Source organism: Meleagris gallopavo, chromosome 16 (genome assembly GCF_000146605.3).
Source record: "Meleagris gallopavo isolate NT-WF06-2002-E0010 breed Aviagen turkey brand Nicholas breeding stock chromosome 16, Turkey_5.1, whole genome shotgun sequence".
NCBI lineage: Eukaryota > Metazoa > Chordata > Aves > Galliformes > Phasianidae > Meleagris > Meleagris gallopavo.
The window spans coordinates 1197105-1216462 of NC_015026.2; the positions used below are offsets into that span (position 1 = coordinate 1197105).

Consider the following 19358-nt stretch of genomic DNA (forward strand, 5'->3'; position numbering starts at 1 on the left):
AGGGCAGCGCGCGGGGCGCCGAGAGACGGAAAGCCGGGGCTCCGTGCCGCGGGCAGAGCGGCCTCGGGAGGTGAAGCCGGAGGGAGGTGGGGAGGCCCGGCTGTGCGGGCGCTCCGCAGCGCGGAGACGGAAGGGTCGGGTGTGCTGGGGCCCGAAATGTCACCGCGCGGGAAGCGAGGGCGAGGGCTTGGAAACAGGCGGAACAGGGGCTGTCGTACGGCCCGCCGAGGGGCTGCGGGGAAAGGGGAGCGGGGCCGGCCGTGTCGGAACAGACGGGGAGAGAGAAGCGCTGCGGCCCACGGGGACGGTGTTGGTGGTGTCCGTCAGCGCGTTGGCTGCTCCCTGTGAAACGAGAAGAGCCCTTCCCGCTAATGGATGCCGTTGTGCAACAGCGCATTCCCGTTAGGAAATACTAGCAGGAGGCTTTAGCCATGGGAGCGCACAGACCTCGGTTCTGCCTCCCACGGGGATCGGAGCAGCAGCTGCCACAGCTGTTACGGAGGCGTTTGGCTGCTGGGAGCTGCAGACTGGGACGGGCCCCTTGTGCTGCTGTCCTCTGTCTGAAGGAGCCACGCTCAGGCTGAAACCTTTCAGGGTCTCTGCAAGCGTGGGTGTGTGAGTACAGGATGACCATAACGCATTGCTCATTCATACTTAGGAACAGAACAACCTCGGGTCACCGTGGGAAGTGCACGCTGAGAACTTCCCCAAAGGTTTCCCTGACTGAATGGTGCAGCCATATCCACTTGCCCAAGAGATCTCTGGAGCATCCAGCGACGTGGCTGCTCTGTTGTCCCTGGGCATTCTGTGAGGAAGATAGAAAGAGAACAACCTTATGAATGCCTGCAAGGCTGCACCGTGGTGTGGGCTGGGGCAGAAGGGGCTGAGGCTGTGATGAGAGTGGGAGGGTGGAGCAGCTCTTCCAGGCATGCCCTGAGCTGGGCTCTGGTGGCTGGGTCAGGCTGTGCTGAGTACCTACCAGTGTGACTGGGACAGGCAGCAGAGAGTGAACTTCTCTTTCAGAGCCTCAGCCCTTCCCAAGACAGAAGGCTGTGCCGAGTTCATGCTGTGCTCCCTCAACAGGTCCTACACAGCTTCAGTCCACCTGAAGTTTGGTTCCTCAGGCACCTCCTCTGACTGGAGCCTGTCTCAGCTACTGTTAAGGAGGGAAGGCGTCTGTCAGTGCCATGTTTCATTTTCTGAGCATATTTTTGGAACTCACCTCCCAGCTGACCACGCTTTGTGCATGTGAAGTCATGCAGTGATGCAAAGCACGGTTACTGCTCTCCTTCAGGATGGAGCACAACTAGTGGATGCTCTCCTCCAGCTAAAGGTGCTCTGACAGGGGCCAGGGTGTGCCCACAGCACCAACACTGTTTTGGGGGTTCTGCATTCTCAAACAGTCACTCCCAGAGCCAGCCTTTCTCACCGATACCACAAGAGGAGGGCTGCAGGCTCCCCTGCACCTTCAATTTAGAACTAGACAGATAAATACTTGCATTTAAGGCGTGTGGTTGGTGCAGAGGTCTTCCAGCTCAAGTGGTTTTGGAAGGAGGCAGGCAGTCTTCTGTAGCTGCTCAGATCTAAGGTCTTCTTTTTGCTATAGGTAAGGAGAAGAATGACATTAAGTCTTCCCCATCTGTCTGTAGTGCCATTATAAAATTCTCTGTTTGTTTTCTTACAGTTGCTTTAGTCAGAAGATAATAACTTAGCCTGAAAGAAGCTGTCTTTAACATTCTTTTGGTATAATTTCTGTAGGGCCTGCAGCCAGGCCGTGCATTACTGCTGGTGGCATTACCATGGGATGTGCATGTGCTGAATGTCTGATAGTGCTGAGACAGTTTTCCTACACGAAGGCACGTTTACTTTGCGCTGGGATAAGATTGATGGCTGCCAGCTGAGAGCAGGAGCAAATAGTATTTAAGCAGTGTAAAGATTAAAATAATAATAAAGGCAGCAGGGCTGAGTTTAATTTCAGGATTTGAGACAGGTTCGCCAGCTTCTAAGTGAAACGTGAAAGGACACAGCAACGAGGAGCTGCTCTCCCAGAGTGACCCATGCAAAGCTGCTGAGAGCAGGGAGGGCAGGGAACTGGAGAACACCAGCTGGGTACTGATAGCATCGCTGTCTGATGTTCTAAGAGGGGAACAGTTAATCACACAGTGCTCTCCTTTCTGCCCAGTGCAGTGAGGGTAGTAGTTTGTCATGGGAACTGCAGCTGCTCTGCTGATCTTTGTGGAGTTCAGGTTTGTTTTTCACTTCTGGGGTCTGGTTTTGCAGCTGTTGTGAAGACAAAGAACTGCAACCTGAAGGTGAGATTTGTTCTCCCAAGGATTTCAGAGCAAGGTGTGCCATTTTACAAACAGATGTTGTACCTGTATTATCTTCAGAAAACATGTGGCACACAACTTCTCCTTGGGACATGATGTTCAGGCTGCTTTCCTGTTGTTCCCTGTTGCTGTTTTCCTGTTGTTCCTGTATCAGTCCAATGACTCAAGAGCAGCAACACAGCTTCTACAGGCAGCATCAAATCCATGCATGCTGCACTGCGTGCATTTCCTCATGTCATCAAAGGGAACAATTAACACAGAAGCCATAAAAACCACAATCCATTTTCTCATCAGTACAGAGGCAGGGGGTGCACCGCTTTTTCTTCTGGCACAGAATTCTGACGGAAGCTCTTCTCTGCTGCTGAAACATTGCTTTCAGCTCATTCACTCCCAGGTATCTCGTGGCTGTGGTCTGTTGGACATCTGCTGTATTCTTGGGAAGAAAAGGCTGCCTGGCAGCCTAGCAGGCACAGGGCTGCAATGGAGGTGGAACGATATCTTACAGTTTAAGAGCATTCAAGGTTATATGCTGAGATGGTGGGCCCTGCACCAAACATTCCCACTGTGCATGTCCCACATCTGCTTTGGTCCCAGTCTCTGCATTTAGGCAGAGGATCTCCACCAGAGGGCCGTTGTTGCCTCTGCAGCACCAATCTGATGGGCCTTGGGGGGCAAGGGAGATCCAGAGCCTTTTCTTCTTAACATACTCCGAAGCAGCTGATTAGAAAGACACAGCCCCCTCAGTCGTTTGGGAGGAGAGGCCGAGTAATCGTATTAAAAATAAGCCCTTAGTGCTCAGAAATCCCCTCTGTGTCTTCCCAAAGCCCCACAGCTGGAGAGTAGGTGTAATCTTTGAGATTACGGGCGAAGGTTGCTGTACCCAGGAGATTTATTGTACAATTGATTTCATTTAGGTCACGGAACAAAGATTGTCACGTGAAAAGATATCAGGAAAACTTAACCATAGCCTGAGCTTTCAGGGCTGGGTGGGAGTCCTGAGTCTTGGTCCCCAGCACAGCTGCTGTCCATGTTTTCTCCCCCCTTGGCCATGAGTCAGCCCTTCACACAGCTCTGTTTCCTGATTGCTGAATGGGTTGCTGTTGGGCCAGTAGCTCCTGACTGATAGGAGCAAGAGACCCTTGTTTGTTTTGCTGTTTTCTCCTCTCACTTGTTGTTACACCCTGCTTTCCTCTGATCTTTTCCTTGTTCCTGAAGGACTTGAATCATCTTAAGTGGCTGATACGGTGTCCCTTATTAAGTTATCTTTGCTTAATAGTTTTGGACTTAAGAAGAGCAATGCTCTTTCTGTTAAGACTTAGACAAGGAGAAGTAGGCAGAACCGGTGTCTATTTTGCCTTGAAAATACAGTTGACCTTAAAAGCAACAGAGGTCCTCTACGTTTTCCCAAGTTTCATGGTTACCAAAAGAAACGTCTATAACACAGTGGAAAACGCAGTTACAGCAGAACAGCAAGATCCCAGGCTGCAGCAAGTGAGGATTTACTCAAATGCAACAGCGTTGGGCACAGAAATAAAGGAAAGAAGCTGCTTACCTTCAGAAAGCCTCAGGTAAGCAAGGATCTTCAGAGAGATACCTCATCTCCGCTGCCAGCCCTTAAATGAGGGCTGGGAAGGGGTGGATCCTGGCTCCAGCCCTTCTGATTACTCAGGTACATTACTTGCACCTGAGCTCCCCTGGGCTGGCCCTGCCTTCCCACCAGGTGCTCCATCACTGCTTCAGGCCATGACTTTGCATTTCTGCTCCAAAGTCTCAGACAGAAGCATCAGAGAACTCAAAGCGCATGATGCCCTAAGACAGTTGGGTGTGAAACTCTGTAAGGCTCATGTTGGAGTGTTATAAAGCAGATGTTCTTCAGTGTCAGCACTGGATGCACGAGAGTAATCCTGCTGTTATGCACCGCTTACACAAAAGATCTTCAGTTTATATACATTACTTGTGTTACATATGCAGAAGTATCCCAGAAGTGTGTTACGTATTCAGTGACCAGTTCTAAGCAGGACCTCCTGTTTCCTTGGTGCAGAGACAAGGCAGAACTTCCTTATCTCCTTGGTTCAGACACGGCTCTTTCTGTTATCTAGATAAGAATTGCAGGGCAGGAATATCCATCAACGAACGCTAGCAAGCTTAACTGTGTTGCTGTAAGTTGTGCCATGCAGGGGCAGTGTTCTTCTTTAGCATCCCCCCACCTTTTTGGATATGCTGTTTTGTTGTTAAGCCAACCAAGATAAAAGCATTTCTGCGTGAGGAGGCTCTGAGGTCAGGCGCTGCTGGATGAAATCAGCCTTCCTGAGGGCACTGCAGCTGGAAAACCCAGTGATGATCCAGTTTCTGCACATAGCTTCAGTCCTGGGGCTTTTGGAAACCCTCTGACCAGCATCTCACAGTAAGGCAGAGAGGTAATGACAGAGAAAGGCTTTAGAAGAGCTCGGAAGGAAGGCTTGGGGGCGTTGCTGAGCATTAGTGATGCTTTGAAATCAGTGGAAGTGTCTGGGTTTTAAGAGACCTGCTTTCTGTGTCTGCTGTTGTGGGGTTGGTGTGGCTCACGTCCCACACATGCTGCCATGTCCCAGAGCTGTCCTGGGGAGGTATGAGGCCATTGTCTGTTCTTTCTCCCTTGTTTTCCAAGGGAACACAGCACTGTGTGTTCACCAGCAGACCTCACTGAGTGTGGTAGCTGAGTTATGTCGGACCTGCTTATGTCTGAGCAGGGCAAGTGCTGTGGCTCTCTGCGTGTCCTGTAGGATTGCTGTGCCTCCCAGTAATCAACAGCAGAAGAGAATGGTGGGGAGCAGCTCTGGCATGACCAGAGCGATGGGTGCATGGCAGTTCTCTGCATGCCACTGTTGAGCAGTAGGTTTGGGGTGAGGGGTTACGAAGGAGTTGGCAAGGGCTCAGATCCTACCCGCGCTGCTGCTCAACCCCAAACCATGCTTCTTTGCTGTGGCCTTTGAAAAAGCAGATGACGGTGAGTATTTCTCATGAGTCCTCTGGAAAAACACAAGGTGACTCTGTGCTGCTAAATAGGAGTGTCAGCAGCTCCGCTGGTGCCAGGCAGCACTGCTGGGGGGGACAGGAATGCTGGTGTTCCGGAGGCTGCGGCTGGTCCTGCAGTGAGCTCTGGCTGAGCTCTGGCTGAGGAAACATCAGTACTTGGACATGTGTTGCGGAAGGAAAGGGGCCTGGAATCACCACCCGTGTATTCAAAGTCATCTGGTTGTGTTGCACAGTCTGCAGGGGAGCTCTAATGGGCTCTGGGCACTGATTGGTTCTGGTGCTGAAATGTGTCTCTGTCTCCATCCTGTATGACTCTCATTTCTTTCTCTGTCAGAGCTCAGTGTGTTATTTAGTGGGAGTCCCACATCTATTCAGCTCCATTCAGCAGCGGTGTCGTTGCATTCTTTGACTTTCTCTGAAAAAATTCTATAGAATGAGTGAGTAATGAACAGACAGGCTGTTTTGATTGGGGTGCAGCAGCATCTGACACTGCCATGTCACCGGGACGAGCTGTGCTTTGGCCACCCATAAGGAGCACCAGCTCTGTGGACCACAGGAGGTGCTCACTGCTGAGCATGACTTGAGGTCCCTGTGGCTGTTCAGACCTGAGGGACAGCAGGATAGCACCCGGATCATGGCTCAGAAATGCCTCAGGAGCTCTGTGTGCCAAACGCAGCCTGAGCTGTGATGGTGGCTGCTGGCAGACAGTGGGAGAGCAGGAAAGGCTGTTCAGCCTGAGGAGCAGATGGAGGTAATCTGGGTACAAATAAACCTAGGCTGAAAACTGCAAGGTTTCCCATCCACTTAGAGCCAGGCTCTGTTCCTTCAGTTTAGAGGAACTCTGCATTTTTGGCTGGGAGTGCCATCTCCTCTTCCACCCCATCCTTTTACTGGTTACCAGCTCCTGTTGGGTCTCATGATCTTGAGCCAGGTCCTCACTGCCAAAGGACACGTATGGAGCATTTGTGTGATTCCATCAGACCTTCAGCTCAGGTCTCAATAAACTTAGCCTGAGTTGTCTGCACAACTTTTCTCCCTCTGGGTGCTCATCTCCAGCTGTGCTGGGATCGATGTGCAGGGTGAGCTCTGTCTGGCATCAGCCCTGTGCTGGGGAACCCTGTGCTCCTCATGGAGCTCATGAGTGGAAATGGGCAGCAATGGGCTTTGTGCTTCTTGCCCTGAGATAAAAGAAAGCGTGGGAGGAACGGCTTCTGAAAGGCTTAGAAGCAGCAGCAGGCTTTCCTTTCCTGCAGGGAAGGGCACACGCAACGTCTCACACTTTATGGATCTCTTTTAATAAGCAGGATGTTGCATTAGGAGTGGCTGAGCGCGAGCAGAGCAGCTCTGCGGCCCATAAACATCCTCCCTTCCTCTGACAGCCATGCCTTCGGGCCAGGGGCAGCTGGTGTGGGACGGTAACAACTGGTACCAAACATCAGTCTGTGCTCTGAGTTGGAGGCAGCAGCTCCTGGTGCTGGGCTCAGGACAACTGCATAGGGGTGGCACTGCCCCTGGGGCTCATCTCCCTGTGCTTTGTTACCGGCTCGGGATGGTGGCCAGGGCGTGCTGCAAGATGCCGTGCTCTGGGAAGGCAGAGCTGAGCGATGATGGGATCTTTCCATGTGGGACAGAGGGAGATCCAGGCTGCCCCAGAGGGCTGTGCTCCTGCAGGAGCCCCACGCAAGGCAGGTGGGCTGGCTGCCTTCAGAAGTACAAACCTTTTTCTTTACATCCCCAGTGAAGCTAAAAGGAGCACGGCCCAGTTTGTGGCTTTGTAGGTCACGGGAGGAGGAGAGCTCTGCAGCGCTCGGTGCGCTGGGGATGGCTGCTTTGCTCCGCATGGGAGCACTGTGAGCCTCATGCGGGCTGTGTGCCTGCTTTTAAGGAAGAAAATGGAGAGGAAGATGACTCCCCAGCTGCCCCAGTATTGTGATTGGAAGCGGCATGTCTGTATCATAATAGTTAATAACGCTGGGTAGAGATATTACTCGGTAGATGCTGACATCCTGGAGAGATGCAGTGGCTGTTTGGGTTTTGCTCAGCTCCTCAGTGCACCGAGCTGGTCCCCGGGGCAGCAGCAGCACCAGGGCACTGCAGCAGCACGGTCCCGTGTGCCCCGGCCTGCCAGAAACCATTGCTGGGGGATTTGGATGCTGTGCTCAGCCCCGGGGAGAGCTCCAAGCACTGCCTCCTGGGCACTGAGCAATGTCACAGTGTCCCCTGCCCCGTGCTTGATGGCAGCCTTCCCGAGCAGAGTGAACAGCCTCTTGGTATGTTTCCCAATTTAGTCATGTCCTACCAGCTGTAACTGAGCCAGAGTAAACAGGAAAATCGGGTTGCTTGATGTGACTGCACTCCTCGGAGTGCCAGGTCCGCCTCTGGCTCCCATCCCTGCTGGGTCCCCCGCACAGCAGGAACGTGATTGCAGCACCAGCACGGGGCTGGGGCCCACGCCATGCATGCCGGGTGTTGCAGCAGCCCAACGCTGCAGGGTCTGCAGGGCATCCCCAGCCCACGGGATGAGAACTACCCCAGGCTGTGTCCCAGCCTCCGGGAGTGCAGGTGGGGCTCTGCGATGGGCTGAGGGCAGAGCAGCTGTGCCATTCACCAATGGGGTGCCCAGAGCCGCTCTCCCATACCGGCACTGGGGAGGGGAGGTGTGGGCGTGCAGCCAAGGCAGCTCTGCAGTGCTGTAACCTGCTTGCTTTCTCCTTTTGCACAGGTTTGGTGGGGTAGGACAGTTTCCAGGGTGCATTGCTGAGAACTGGCATTCCTACCTCTGGCAAAACCGCTGAGCTCCTTGCGGCAAGGAAGAGGCCAGGTAAGCTCTCAGCCATTGAGCCTTCCCTCCTCACGAGTTTAGAGCCATCAGGCAGCGTTCCACCCTGGGTTTGTAGCCCAGTTCAGGGCATGCCCAGCTTTGTGGCCAAGGCTTTGTAGGCTTTGTATTGCCCTTGTTGGGGCTGAGGCTAATGCTGCAGTGCCACCAGGCCTCTCAGTCAGCTCCCAGCCAGCACCCCATAGCTCCCAAGGCGGGCTGTCTGCTAACAGTGCTTCTTTGCAGGGCAGCCCTGAGCCATGTCCAACGACCCTCCACCACCCTACCCGGGAGGCCCCTCAGCACCGCCGATAGAAGAGAAGCACGGCCCACCATCTGCAACAGGTACTGAGGGTCCCAGCTGCCAGCAGGGTGCCCCTGCTGAGCAGGCAGTAGGGGAAGCTCCATTTGCTGCATGAATTTGGGCTTCTCGTGGCCCAGGGCATGAATCTCTGGGCATGCTGCCTTGGGGCAGTGCCTGATGGGCACTTCCCTGTGTCCTCTGTTGTGTCCCCACAGTTACCACAGACCCTCCCTGTGTGCTTTATTCCCCTTCCTCGCAGTCCCTCCTTCTCATGCTGTGTCCTCTTTCCCTGTCGGGGCCTCGGATCGCTCAGCCAAGCCCCCACTGTCTGCTGCCTCCTGCCCTGGCTGCTCACTCTGTGTTTCCTTTCAGATGGCATCTCCCCAGCCATGGTGCAGCCCCAGGGGGCTCCCATCCCTCCTCCTGAATTTGGGCCCCCCCCGTATGAGCCTCCACAGCCGGGCTTCGTGCCCCCACACATGCCCACAGACAGCTCCGGGCCCTACATGCCGCCTGGTGAGTGTGGGGAGGAGCTGCGGGCCACGGGGTGGTGCTGGGTGAGGGAAGGCAATGAGGGAAGGCCACGGGGCTGGGCAGGAGGGGGGCACAGTGCCTGCAGCGAGCAGCCTGCAGTAGGGCTGCCCACACACGTAACTGCGGTCGTGGAGGGCATGGTCCTTGGAGACGTGGCCTCCCTTACCTCATGCAAAGACACATCTGTGCCTGTTTCTGTTTCCCAGCAGGTTATTATCCACCCCCAGGCCCTCACCCTCCCATGGGCTATTACCCTGCCCCAGGCCACTACCCATCGCCCGGCGGCCACACGGCGACGGTGCTCGTCCCTTCAGGGACTGCCACCACAGTGACCGTGCTGCAGGGCGAGATCTTCCAGGGAGCCCCGGTGCAGACAGTGTGTCCCCACTGCCAGCAAGCCATCACCACCAAGATCACCTACGAGATTGGGCTCATGAGCTTCCTGCTGGGCTTCTTCTGCTGTTTTGTGGGGTAGGTGCTGCCAGCAGCCCCACCACAGTAGTGCTTACTGTCCATTGCTCCCGGTGGCCCCAGTGCCAGTGGCTGTGGCCGAGCTGTTGGACAGCTCACAGGTTTGTGGGGTGGCAGTGTTTGGAGCCCTGGGCTTCTGCCAGCTGTGGGGAAGCTGCCTTCCCTAAAGACATTTTGTAAAGCCACCAGCGTCAAAGAGGCTGTGTGCGGGAGCCATCGAGCCCTGTGCCCAGACCTTGTGGTGCTGCAGGTTGGCAGCAGCAGGGGTTGGATGGATGGGGTGGGGGCTGCCATGGCTGGGGCTCACAGCAGCAAGTTCTCATCCCTTCTCCAGATCCAAGAGCAAACCCCACGCGCGGCCCCTTGCCTGCTTTCCCTCCCCAACCCACAGCTGGGAGCCAGAACTCACAGCACTCTGCATCTTCCTGTGCTCCAGGTGCGATCTCTGCTGCTGCCTCATCCCCTGTCTGTTCGATGACTTCAAGGATGTGACACACACGTGTCCCAACTGCAAGGCCTATATCTACACATACAAGCGCATGTGCTAACAGCACCCCAGGAGCCCGAGCCACTGGAATGACACCGGCCCCTCTCCCACTGCCGTCCTAATCTATGCGCGTGCAGCACTCCTTCGCTTACCCTTGGTGGTGTGTATGTGTGTCCCTTCCCTCCCTCCTGCTCCAGGCTGTGACTGCCTTCCCCAAGCTCTGCCTCTCGCTGTGAACGGTCAGACTGGGGACATCGTGTGGATGCACAGGGGCTGAGGGGCTGAGCCCCAGGTGCTGCGTGCAGGGCTCCCTCTGACAGCTGCTCCGCAGCACAGAGGAGCAGGGCTGTCATTTGGCACCCCGTTGCTCCAGGGCATCAGCACAGTTCCTCTTGCCTGGAGCAGGCTGGGGATGAGCAGCAGCTGCTGGAGTGCCCACCCCTCACTGCAGCCCACTGGACACAGTGTGGGGGGGGGAGCATGGATATGCTGCCCCGCTTGCTGTTCTGAGGGGATGGGGAAAGCAAGAGCAGCTGGCAGAGCACACTGCAGATGCAGCACGGCCACTGCATTCAATTGCAGTCCTTTTAGGAAGTGGCCTGATGGAGGTTTGACACTGGGGAGACAAAGCAGTCAGTGCCAGTTTCCACCTGGCTCAGGGCCCTCTCCAGCCAGGTCAGTAGAACCTATAGGCAATGTGTCCCAAGTAGAGGCACATGGTGCTGCCTTCAAGGCACAGCCAGGGAAGGGGCTGCAGCACAGCACCCTCAGTCAGCCCATCCATCCTGGTAGGGAAGCCCCAGTGCCTGGTGTCCACTGCTGCTCCAGCTGCATGCACCTCCTCCCAGCCCTGCTGCAGGTGCTTCAGGGAAGGAAAGCCCCTGGCTGTTTCCCACCCACCTGGTAAGCTATTAGCAGAAGTGCATACAGCATGTTGCTACCTGCCCTGGCGCTCTAGAATAGGGGACTTTGTTACCTGACTGCAGCTGGCTCCCAGCTCTAGAGCAGATCCCCACCCACTTGCTGCAGAGCTGCACCCTACCCCAAGCCCAGCAGGGTCTGTGGGCACCACAGCAGCACCCACCCTGCTGACACCACAGGTGTATCCTGAGGGGTTCCTTGTTGCATGTGGGTGTAGGGGTTTACTTTTAACTCACCTTCCATGGGGCAGAAAGATGGGGGCAAGCAGCGACACAAGCTGCCAATGGCACTGTGATAGACAAGGGCAGGAGGACCTGAGAGCCATTCTCAGTTTCCGTGGCCACACCTCATGCTGGCACCCCCTTGCTCTCACCTCCTGCAGTCAGGGCAGCAGAAGTGTGCAGCCCCCAGATCTGAGCAGAGGGGCTTCTCAGGGAGCATGTCTGCAAACAGCCTGGCCTGCACAGGCAGCTGCTGTTTGCTCAGAGGTGGAACTGTGACACTAGTCCCAGTATTTGTGTGTAAATAAACATAAGACCCTGAGCTCAGTGTATGTCTTTTTCTTATCCCCCTGCAAGCAAATACACAGATCTACCCCACGTTAGCTAAGCGAGGGTTGTACGAGTGGGAGAATCAGGGCAGCATTAATCACTGGAGGAAGAGCAGCAGTTTCCTACCTCAGCTCAAGGCATTAAGGGGCCCATTGGGCCTGGCCCAGGTAGGGAACCTCCATTTGCACAACCGTGGGCTGCACTCCAGGTTTCCCCAGCTCCACCACTCAGGTATCCCTTCTGCATCCAGCTGCTCAAAGACAGCACTGGAAGAAGGCAGAGGGGTTCCTGCGCTACCAAGTCACCTCCTCACAGGAGCTAGGAAGAACTCAAGAGGCAGCAGTGAGAGGGTGGACTGTAATGGAGTGTAAGGACAGGAGGAGCTCTGGATGTGCACGAGTCAAAGAAAACTAAGTGGGTAAGTTTTATCCACCCTGTTCTCCCCACAGATCTCCTCCCCAGCCTTCCATATCCCCTGCATGGAACCTCCACTCTCCTACAGAGGGCCCTTGGCTTTCCCCAGCGTTAGCACAGCAGCTTTTTATTCCAATCAAGGCTTCAGCAAAGATAAATCAGTGTTGCACAATATACATTTGACACCTTTGTACCAGCAACCCACACATTTGGTCCTGTCCCTTCACCCAGTGAGCTCCATCCAACACGAGTTATACTTGGTCCCTGGGTCACTCCTTTCAGCTAACGGACCCACAGCATAGCCACCAGAGTATGACAAATGTTTGTTTCTCAGGGTAGGAAACTTGAGTACTCTTCTCTGAAAAGACCGACGACACATTCTTGAGTTGCAGCCCAGGGCAGGAAATTCCCTCCAAAGACTGCTCCAGCCAAAGAGATGAAAAGCCAAGCACGTGAAGGCTTTGCCACTACAGGACAAGACATCTCTAGCTTTAAAAGCTGCTCCAGCCAGCATAGAGCAGTGTTGAACTGGAATCTTCACATCCTCTTACCAGATCAGTTCTGTACACTACTTAGCTAAAGACATTGCATTACAGTGCTTGCATTATTGGTGTGCAAGAAGTCTTGGATAGTCCCACTGGATTTTTAACCTCTCCCTGCTTTATTTCCCTGCAGTCAACTCCACCAGCGGCAAGGGAGTAGTTCAAACAAGGGCAGGGTGTCTCTCTCCCCTCACCACCACTTAGGGCCAGGTGCCAGGCTCAGCATCACATTACATACCACGCTGCAGCTCCTGCTGCCACAGCAACACAAGCCGCCAGGATCAGCTGCACGATGGGCTGCTTTACCAAGGCCACAGCAGTGTGATAGGGACAGCCAGCTGCTGCATTGCCTGCTAGAATAAAGAAAGCATTGTTAGTGCTGCAAATCCTCTGCCACATTCACACGGCAGTCCTCGCATCACCCCAAGCCTACCCAGCTTGTCTGCATAGTAAGGGCATTTGCGTATGTCTCCTTTCCCATTGTGGACTGGAACACCTCCATCCTGGGCTTCTTCCACCAGCGACCTGCCGATCTTGTCCAGTTCATTAAATACCTGCAAGTGGGCACAGTGAGTGATTGGAGTGAGCAAAGCCAGAGAGCTGCCATACAGACCCACGGAGACATGCAGAGAACTGGCAAGAGCTGCTTCTGCCTGCCTCCACCCAGATCCCAAATACAGCATTTGATACTCATTTCAGAGTGCCTTGCAGGCAGATGTGTGGTTACATCTCATCTGGCACACACCACAGTTCTGAGAGGGCACAGCCAATACCAAAAGCATCGGGTTGCCTGCTGCACATGGGACTGCAGGGCAAAGCGCCCTTCCCTCCCTGCTGCCAGACCCTCTCTGGGGTTACTGCTCCCGTTTGTGCAGGCCCTTCTAGCTCTGCTGGAAGGCTTCTGTAAGGATCCTGATGAAGGAGCTTACCATATCCCACCTCGCTCCTGACCAGCTGAGACCAGTGACATACTCCATACTCCAGGCAGAGATTAAGGCTCACATCTGGTAACAAAGCCTACGTTCATCCCCTACTGAAGCTCAGTCATGTTTTGTTACTGCCCAAAGTGTTTGTCAGTCATAGGGACCCACAGAGTTACACACATCTGACCACCCCACAGGTGAGACGGGATGCACTGCTCTCAGACTGAGTAAAGCCATCTCAGAGAGCTCTGCTCCCACCTCTACTTCAAAGCCACACAGTCTACGGGAATCTTGCAGTGAAGCCACCTCAGCTCAGGCTCAAAGGTTCCACTGGGGTGTATGGCATGAATTCCTGCCCAATACCAACCTCATCTCCTTAAACTAGCGAAGGACCTATTCAGACTAAGATCCTAAACAGCAAAGGCAGAATCCCCTTTCCACCAGAATCCCTTCATCTGGTCTCTCATCCAAACCACTATGTATAAGGGCACAAAGGATTTAGTACCTCCATGTTAAATCTGAAAGCTCTGTTGGCCTCTTCCACGATCCGTTCCTTGCAGTTCTTGTCCAAGTCTAGAGCATTCAGCCTTGCTCTGTACAGCTGCTTGAACTTCTGTGCATTGGAAATGTTTTCAAATATGTAGAACTGGATCCCTTCCTCAGTAATGGGCAACTTGAGAGCCCTCTGGGCTACCTTCTTCAGCACTTGGCCACCTGAGAGGTCCCCCATGTAGCGTGTGTAAGCATGAGCCACTAGCAACTCAGGCTCATGCTGTCCCACATGATGGATCCTGTCCACATATTGCTGAGTTGCATCTGAACACTGTATCTTCTCTTTCCAGTCTTCTCCATAGAAATATTTCATGTCTTTGATCAACGCTTCTTTCCGGTGAAGCTCTAGAGGGAAATATAGAGGAGCAAACGCTGGGTTGTCCTTATTGCGATCCATTTCCTCTTCCAAAGCACAGTATGTGAAGTAAAGTGCTGTGGTAGCCAGCTGTGGGCAAAGCACAGTGAACATAAGTTGTTTGCTCTATTACAGATCACACCTTGTGACTACTCCATCCCTTCATGGAACTGGGTTACACGAGGAAACCCCAGGCTTGACACAAAACCTGGAGAGCCTGTACTGGGCACAGGGACTAGCTTCATCCTAAAGGTACCATTCACACCAACAGCCAAAGACTGACTGTGCCAAGACTGTACCCCACATATCATCTCTTCTGCTCAAAACAGAAAACACTCTGACCTGAAATCTACGGAAAACAATCACCAGAGGCTGAAATGAGTGCTGTAAGCCCACATGGATTTTGCTCCTTAAGCACACAGCTTTTGCCACTGGTACATGTGCTGCAGCTGCCCTGAGCAGCCAGAAACCCAGCACTTCCACCTAAGTGAAATTGTTTTGGGCCAGTATGCTCTTCACCATCCTGAGTTCCAGCTGTGAGACACACTGAGCAGGACAGGTTCCTCCAGCAGTTGTGACCATTCAGCCATGCCATCTAGAAACCAGTTTCCCCCTCCCCTCTACCCCTCACCCCCTAATCTACCCCCTACACATGGGCCTGTGGTGTTCTGCCACAGCAAGTCCCCAGCTGTAGTCATCAAGTATAACAAAGAGTTTATCTGCCAAGGTAGCAGAGCCACACTCACCTTGAAGAGCTCCTTCTTGATCCGTCCTTTCAGGAAGTCTTTGACAAACTGAGTGTTCTCTGCACGGTCGTGGGATTCCTTAGTCCCCTCCTTCAGCAGCTCTGAAAGGTCAGATGGGCTGCAGGCAAGCAAGGAGAGCTCTTTTCACCCCACTTCTACATACAGTCATGAGTTTGTCCTTGCTGAATTTGGAGGGACCCTACAAACCTCACCATCCCAGGCTTAGTCTGGTGCAGGTTCAGATCCCTTGGTCCAGCCCTGCTGGCTGGAACCAGCATCACCCCAAGGAAATGTCAGGGTGGCAGCAGTCAGAGCTCCCACCTGAGCCAGACTTCACCCAGGAGCCCTGGTGCTGAGCAGGGGCTTTGACCCTGGATGCTGGAGAAATTGTGAATTCCTTGCACTGGTGCTTTCACTTCCAACCCTGAGCCACACCACCACTAAAGGGAACCCTGAGCGTATCAAGAGCAACTACCAGGGCAGGATAAAGAGTAGCAGGGCCTTGCTAGTATCCTCCTTGGTTTCTTTGCAGAAGACAGCCTTGAATAGGACTGGATGGACACACACAGGCAGAACTTGAGCTTTTCTGACTGGGGCACCAAGGGTACTGCATTAATCATCACAAAATGGTCTGGGTTGAAAAGGACTTCAAAGATCATCTCATTTCAACCCCCTGCTATGTGCAGGGTTGTCAACCACCAGACCAGGCTGCCCAGAGCCACATCCAGTCTGGCCTTGAATGCCTCCAGGGATGGGGCATCCACAACATCTCTGAGCAATCACAGGAGAAAAGATGATAACTCACTGACAAAACAGAGCAGGAACACTCTTAAAAAAAAAAAAAGTATTCATCCTGAAATATGCTGTTTTTGCATGTTTCCACAAGCTCTCCTCCTAAAAAACACTTATGATCTTGGATCACAGCCACTGCACATACCTGGAATTCAGTACAGTTATCAACACCTACACCTACAAAATGATGCTACAGTGCACCTTATCCTGTTTTTATGGCTGGTGTGCTACAGATAGCATGTTTATGTTAGCTGTAAAAAAGACATTTTGAACGCTCCATACTCATGCAAGTAACAGGCTAACAAGACCTGAACACAACAGGAGAGCCAGGGAGCAATAACCTCTCATGAAGCTGAGCCTGTCAAGTCAAAGAGCAATCAATCAGCTCACTTCAGTATTCTGGAACCACCCTACTCACTCTTCTCATTTTCATATGAGGAAAATTTTCCTTATAAAGTACAATTTAGAATGCTTTGAGTGCAGCTGTTTGTTTTTTGGAGGGATAACCAAACAGTTTTGTGTGCCTCTGAAGAAGTTCTGCAGAACTTGCTTTGTGAACAACTTGCTCTATGTCAGGGGAAGTTCTTTACAGAGAGAGTGGTGAGGTGCTGGAACAGCTGCCCAGAGAGGCTGTGGATGCCCGTCCATGCCTGGAGGTGTTCAAGGCCAGGTTGGATGGGGCCCTGGGCAGCCTGGGCTGGTATTAAATGGGGAGGTTGGTGGCCCTGCATGTGGCAGGGGGTTGGAGCTTCATCATCCTTGAGGTCCCTTCCATCCCTGGCCATTCTGTGATTCTGTGATACATCACCCTGCAAGAACAGCCTTTGTTCCTTTGCAGCCTCTGCATTTTTTCCTACTCTGTAGGAACGTACACCTTCAACTGCAGGGCAGCCTCAGTCCTGGCTGGACTAGTTTTCAGCTAGAGAAGACTACAGATGAGCAAGGAGATCACTGAACTTGAGTTTGATATGGCCTGCCTTGCCCAAACCCAGCTCTGTGCCACATTACCAGACAATGCCAGCAACACTCACCTGACGTTGTCATCTTCCATTTCCTCATAGCGTAAGCTTTCCCCTTCATCTCCTCCTTCCGAGTTCTCCATAACTGATGGCATTGCTGGTCTATTCTGGAGATCAGAGACACTGAAAGGCAAAATTAGAAAGCGATTTTAGAGGGAAGCTTCACAGAAGCGATAATGGGGAGGAAACACGGAGCAGTCCAACAGGGAGCCTCGCAGCTGCACCACCATGCAGGGTGGTGAGGAGCAGCCACCAGATGTTTTCACAAGAGCCTTCCCTGCAACAGAGCAGATTATGTTCCAAAGCACAGGTAGATTTTCTTTCTCATGTGATGTAGCAGCATGCACAAGAAGTACCCAGAGCCAGGAGCAAGACACTTGGCTTATACCAGCTGAACACTCTGGCTTGGCCATAAATCCAGGCATCCCATTTATAAAATGGAGCTGTAATCAGCTTTGTGCTGATTACTCCCCCAAATTACAGGCAGCCTTGCCAGATGAACAAGGAGCTAAGCTTCCTCCTGGCTCTTCAGCAAGTCAAGGCTGTAAGGGAGTCGGCTCTCCTCCCAACACTGAGTTCAGGCCTCCCTGATGGGCTGCATCTGAGGACAGGAGGAGAGCAGACCAGATAAACAGGTGAGAGCAGACCAAGCAAGCTCACACAGAGCCTGAGCTGGCAGAACAGTCGGTGGCTCCACTCTCACGAGATGCAAACACAAACCATGCTAGTTATAAATTAACTGCCCTCCAGTTCCTCACCCACTTGTAACCCTCTCAGGTGCCCTGGACACCCTGCAGAGCTCTGTCCTACAGAGCAGCTGGGGCTGATGACACATCCCCAGGTGTGGTATAGCACAGCACACAGCTGGGGCACATTACCAGGGTGAAATCCCACCTGTGCTCAGACAGCTCTCCTGCTCACTCTGACAGCTGGCTCAGGTGGCAGCACAGATCAGGACCATGCAGGACCAAAACGCACTGCTCTGTGACATGAGTTAGCCCCGTGCAATAGGAAAAGTCATGTAAGGTAAGAGTCCTACAGCCCCGCTATCCTCCTATCCTTGGAAGGAGTTGGGATGTAACAATTCATTTAAGGACCAAGTGCTCTCAGACTTGCACCTCCCATGTCTTTTTTGGGGAAGCTCAGCTTGTCGTGCTCATCTCCATAACAAAGCAGCAATGAAGCCAGTCCTTTTAGCATGCTTTGAAGACAAGACACATACAGGAAAAGGAAGTTTAATTTTTCCCAATACAGTCTCTAGTACAGACACCTCCCTGACGAGCCATGAATTAGAGACAAGGCAGCACCAATCAAATCTGCATCCTTTGCAGTATGATGACACTGTAGGAGAGCTCAGAGGAGAGGAAAATAAAAACATTTTAACTCTCCTGTCACTACAAATCCTCAGCAACTGAAATCCCAAACACAGTCGCTGGTCAAAGCGACATTCTCCTGGAGCACTCCACTCCTCTGAAAGAGGCAGTGTCCTACGCATGCAGAGGGAGCTTCCAGCAGCTGAATCTTGTGCTTCAGAGGTTGGAGCATTGCTTCATTTGCTATGAGGCTTCTGGCTGACATTCAGAGTAAACACAGTCCCCAGCAGCCTGCCTGGGAGGGATCCAGCAGCCAAAGGACAGCAGGGCTGGAGAAGATTTGCTACAGAACAGCTCAGCGCTCCAAATATTTCTTTTCCAGTAACAGCACTCAGTCCCTCCTGTAAAATAGCTCCACCTCATCTAGCCAACAGTTTGTTTTCCCTTACACACAGTTGCACAGCAAGCTTCACACTCAGCATGCATGGCTGTTGTTCTCAGATACTCAATGTGAATAATTCCATGCCTTCTGAAGGAATCCAAGAGACACCGCTGCAGTACAGAAGCAAGACTGTCCTGGCTTTGCTTGGGCACTCTCATCAGTTCAGTAGCTGACAGAACAACCCTCGACACAGAGCTCATCTCTGCTATTCAACCAGCACACAACTCCAAATGCACACAGGTAAGATCCTTGCTTTAAAGCAACAGAGCACGACTGCACCTACCCAGACATCTCTGGAGATGGAGTGAGGGAGGAGATACACCCCAGAACTCCGGGCTTGAGATCATGACTAAAGAACTTGGGGCAGCTTCACCCCTCCTCCTCCTGCTGGGGAGGTCAGCTGGAAACAGAGACCCACGGAACAAACAGCTGCATTACCAGATCCCACCTGGATTTAAGGCTCCACCTGGAGCTTGGTCATATGCGAGCCCAAGCAAACGTCACTTCTGTCTCCCAGAGCCGCAGTCCAGCAGGTCAGCACACCGACAGGGGAAGGAAGCACCTGTTGAGACCACGGGTCACCCGTCCAGCCCTGCCCTTCAGCAGGCAGCCCTCACAGCTGCAGCCCCGCAGGGGTGCCGTTCTGGTAGGGCAGCGCAGCGTGACACACAGACAGAAGATCCTTCCCTCCGGGAGAGCCCGGGACACCGCACGGCCGGAGCAGCAGCAGCGCTTAGGGCCCATAGACGAAACTCAGCAGCGTACGAACGCGATGAGGCCCGAACGAGGCGCCCGTCTCACCCGACGGCACAACGGCAGCAGCGCCTCC

The 19358-nt window shown here is 53.2% G+C and overlaps 2 protein-coding genes across 8 annotated transcripts; one reads left to right on the plus strand and one right to left on the minus strand.

Moving 5' to 3' along the window:
• Positions 1-47: 47 nt before the first annotated feature.
• On the plus strand, positions 48-11423 carry CDIP1 (cell death inducing p53 target 1). Of its 5 annotated transcripts, none has more exons than XM_010719372.3 (6): positions 48-70; positions 8068-8166; positions 8410-8508; positions 8840-8983; positions 9208-9472; positions 9909-11423. In XM_010719372.3, the coding sequence occupies exons 3-6, from the start codon at positions 8424-8426 to the stop codon at positions 10018-10020; spliced, it is 606 nt and encodes a 201-aa protein (XP_010717674.1). In that variant the 5' UTR covers positions 48-70; positions 8068-8166; positions 8410-8423; the 3' UTR covers positions 10021-11423. The 5 variants fall into 5 exon arrangements, with proteins under 5 accessions (XP_010717674.1, XP_019476232.1, XP_010717675.1 ...); XM_019620687.1 differs by having other exon boundaries at positions 68-86; XM_010719373.3 differs by lacking the exon at positions 48-70 and adding an exon at positions 4267-4747.
• Positions 11424-11940: 517 nt separating this feature from the next.
• Positions 11941-19299, minus strand: HMOX2 (heme oxygenase 2). 3 transcript variants are annotated; one of them, XM_010719376.3, is made up of 6 exons: positions 18978-19299; positions 16787-16897; positions 14964-15081; positions 13816-14307; positions 12821-12941; positions 11941-12740 (listed from the first exon to the last, which is right to left on the minus strand). In XM_010719376.3, exons 2-6 carry the CDS (start codon positions 16867-16869, stop codon positions 12613-12615), a joined length of 942 nt encoding a protein of 313 aa, XP_010717678.1. In that variant the 5' UTR covers positions 16870-16897; positions 18978-19299; the 3' UTR covers positions 11941-12612. The 3 variants fall into 3 exon arrangements, with proteins under 3 accessions (XP_010717678.1, XP_010717677.1, XP_010717676.1); XM_010719375.3 differs by lacking the exon at positions 18978-19299 and adding an exon at positions 18813-18953 and having other exon boundaries at positions 11941-12737; XM_010719374.3 differs by lacking the exon at positions 18978-19299 and adding an exon at positions 18813-18952.
• Positions 19300-19358: the final 59 nt, after the last annotated feature.

Coding starts and splice junctions, on each gene's coding strand:
- CDIP1 (XM_010719372.3), top strand. CDS start 8,424: ATGTCCAACGACCCTCCACCACCCTACCCGGGAGGCCCCTCAGCACCG. Junction 8,509..8,839: donor CGGCCCACCATCTGCAACAG/GTACTGAGGGTC, acceptor GTTTCCTTTCAG/ATGGCATCTCCCCAGCCATG. Junction 9,473..9,908: donor TTCTTCTGCTGTTTTGTGGG/GTAGGTGCTGCC, acceptor CCTGTGCTCCAG/GTGCGATCTCTGCTGCTGCC.
- HMOX2 (XM_010719374.3), bottom strand. Junction 14,308..14,963: donor TCAAGAAGGAGCTCTTCAAG/GTGAGTGTGGCT, acceptor CTTTGCCCACAG/CTGGCTACCACAGCACTTTA. Junction 12,741..12,820: donor TTACTATGCAGACAAGCTGG/GTAGGCTTGGGG, acceptor TCTTTATTCTAG/CAGGCAATGCAGCAGCTGGC.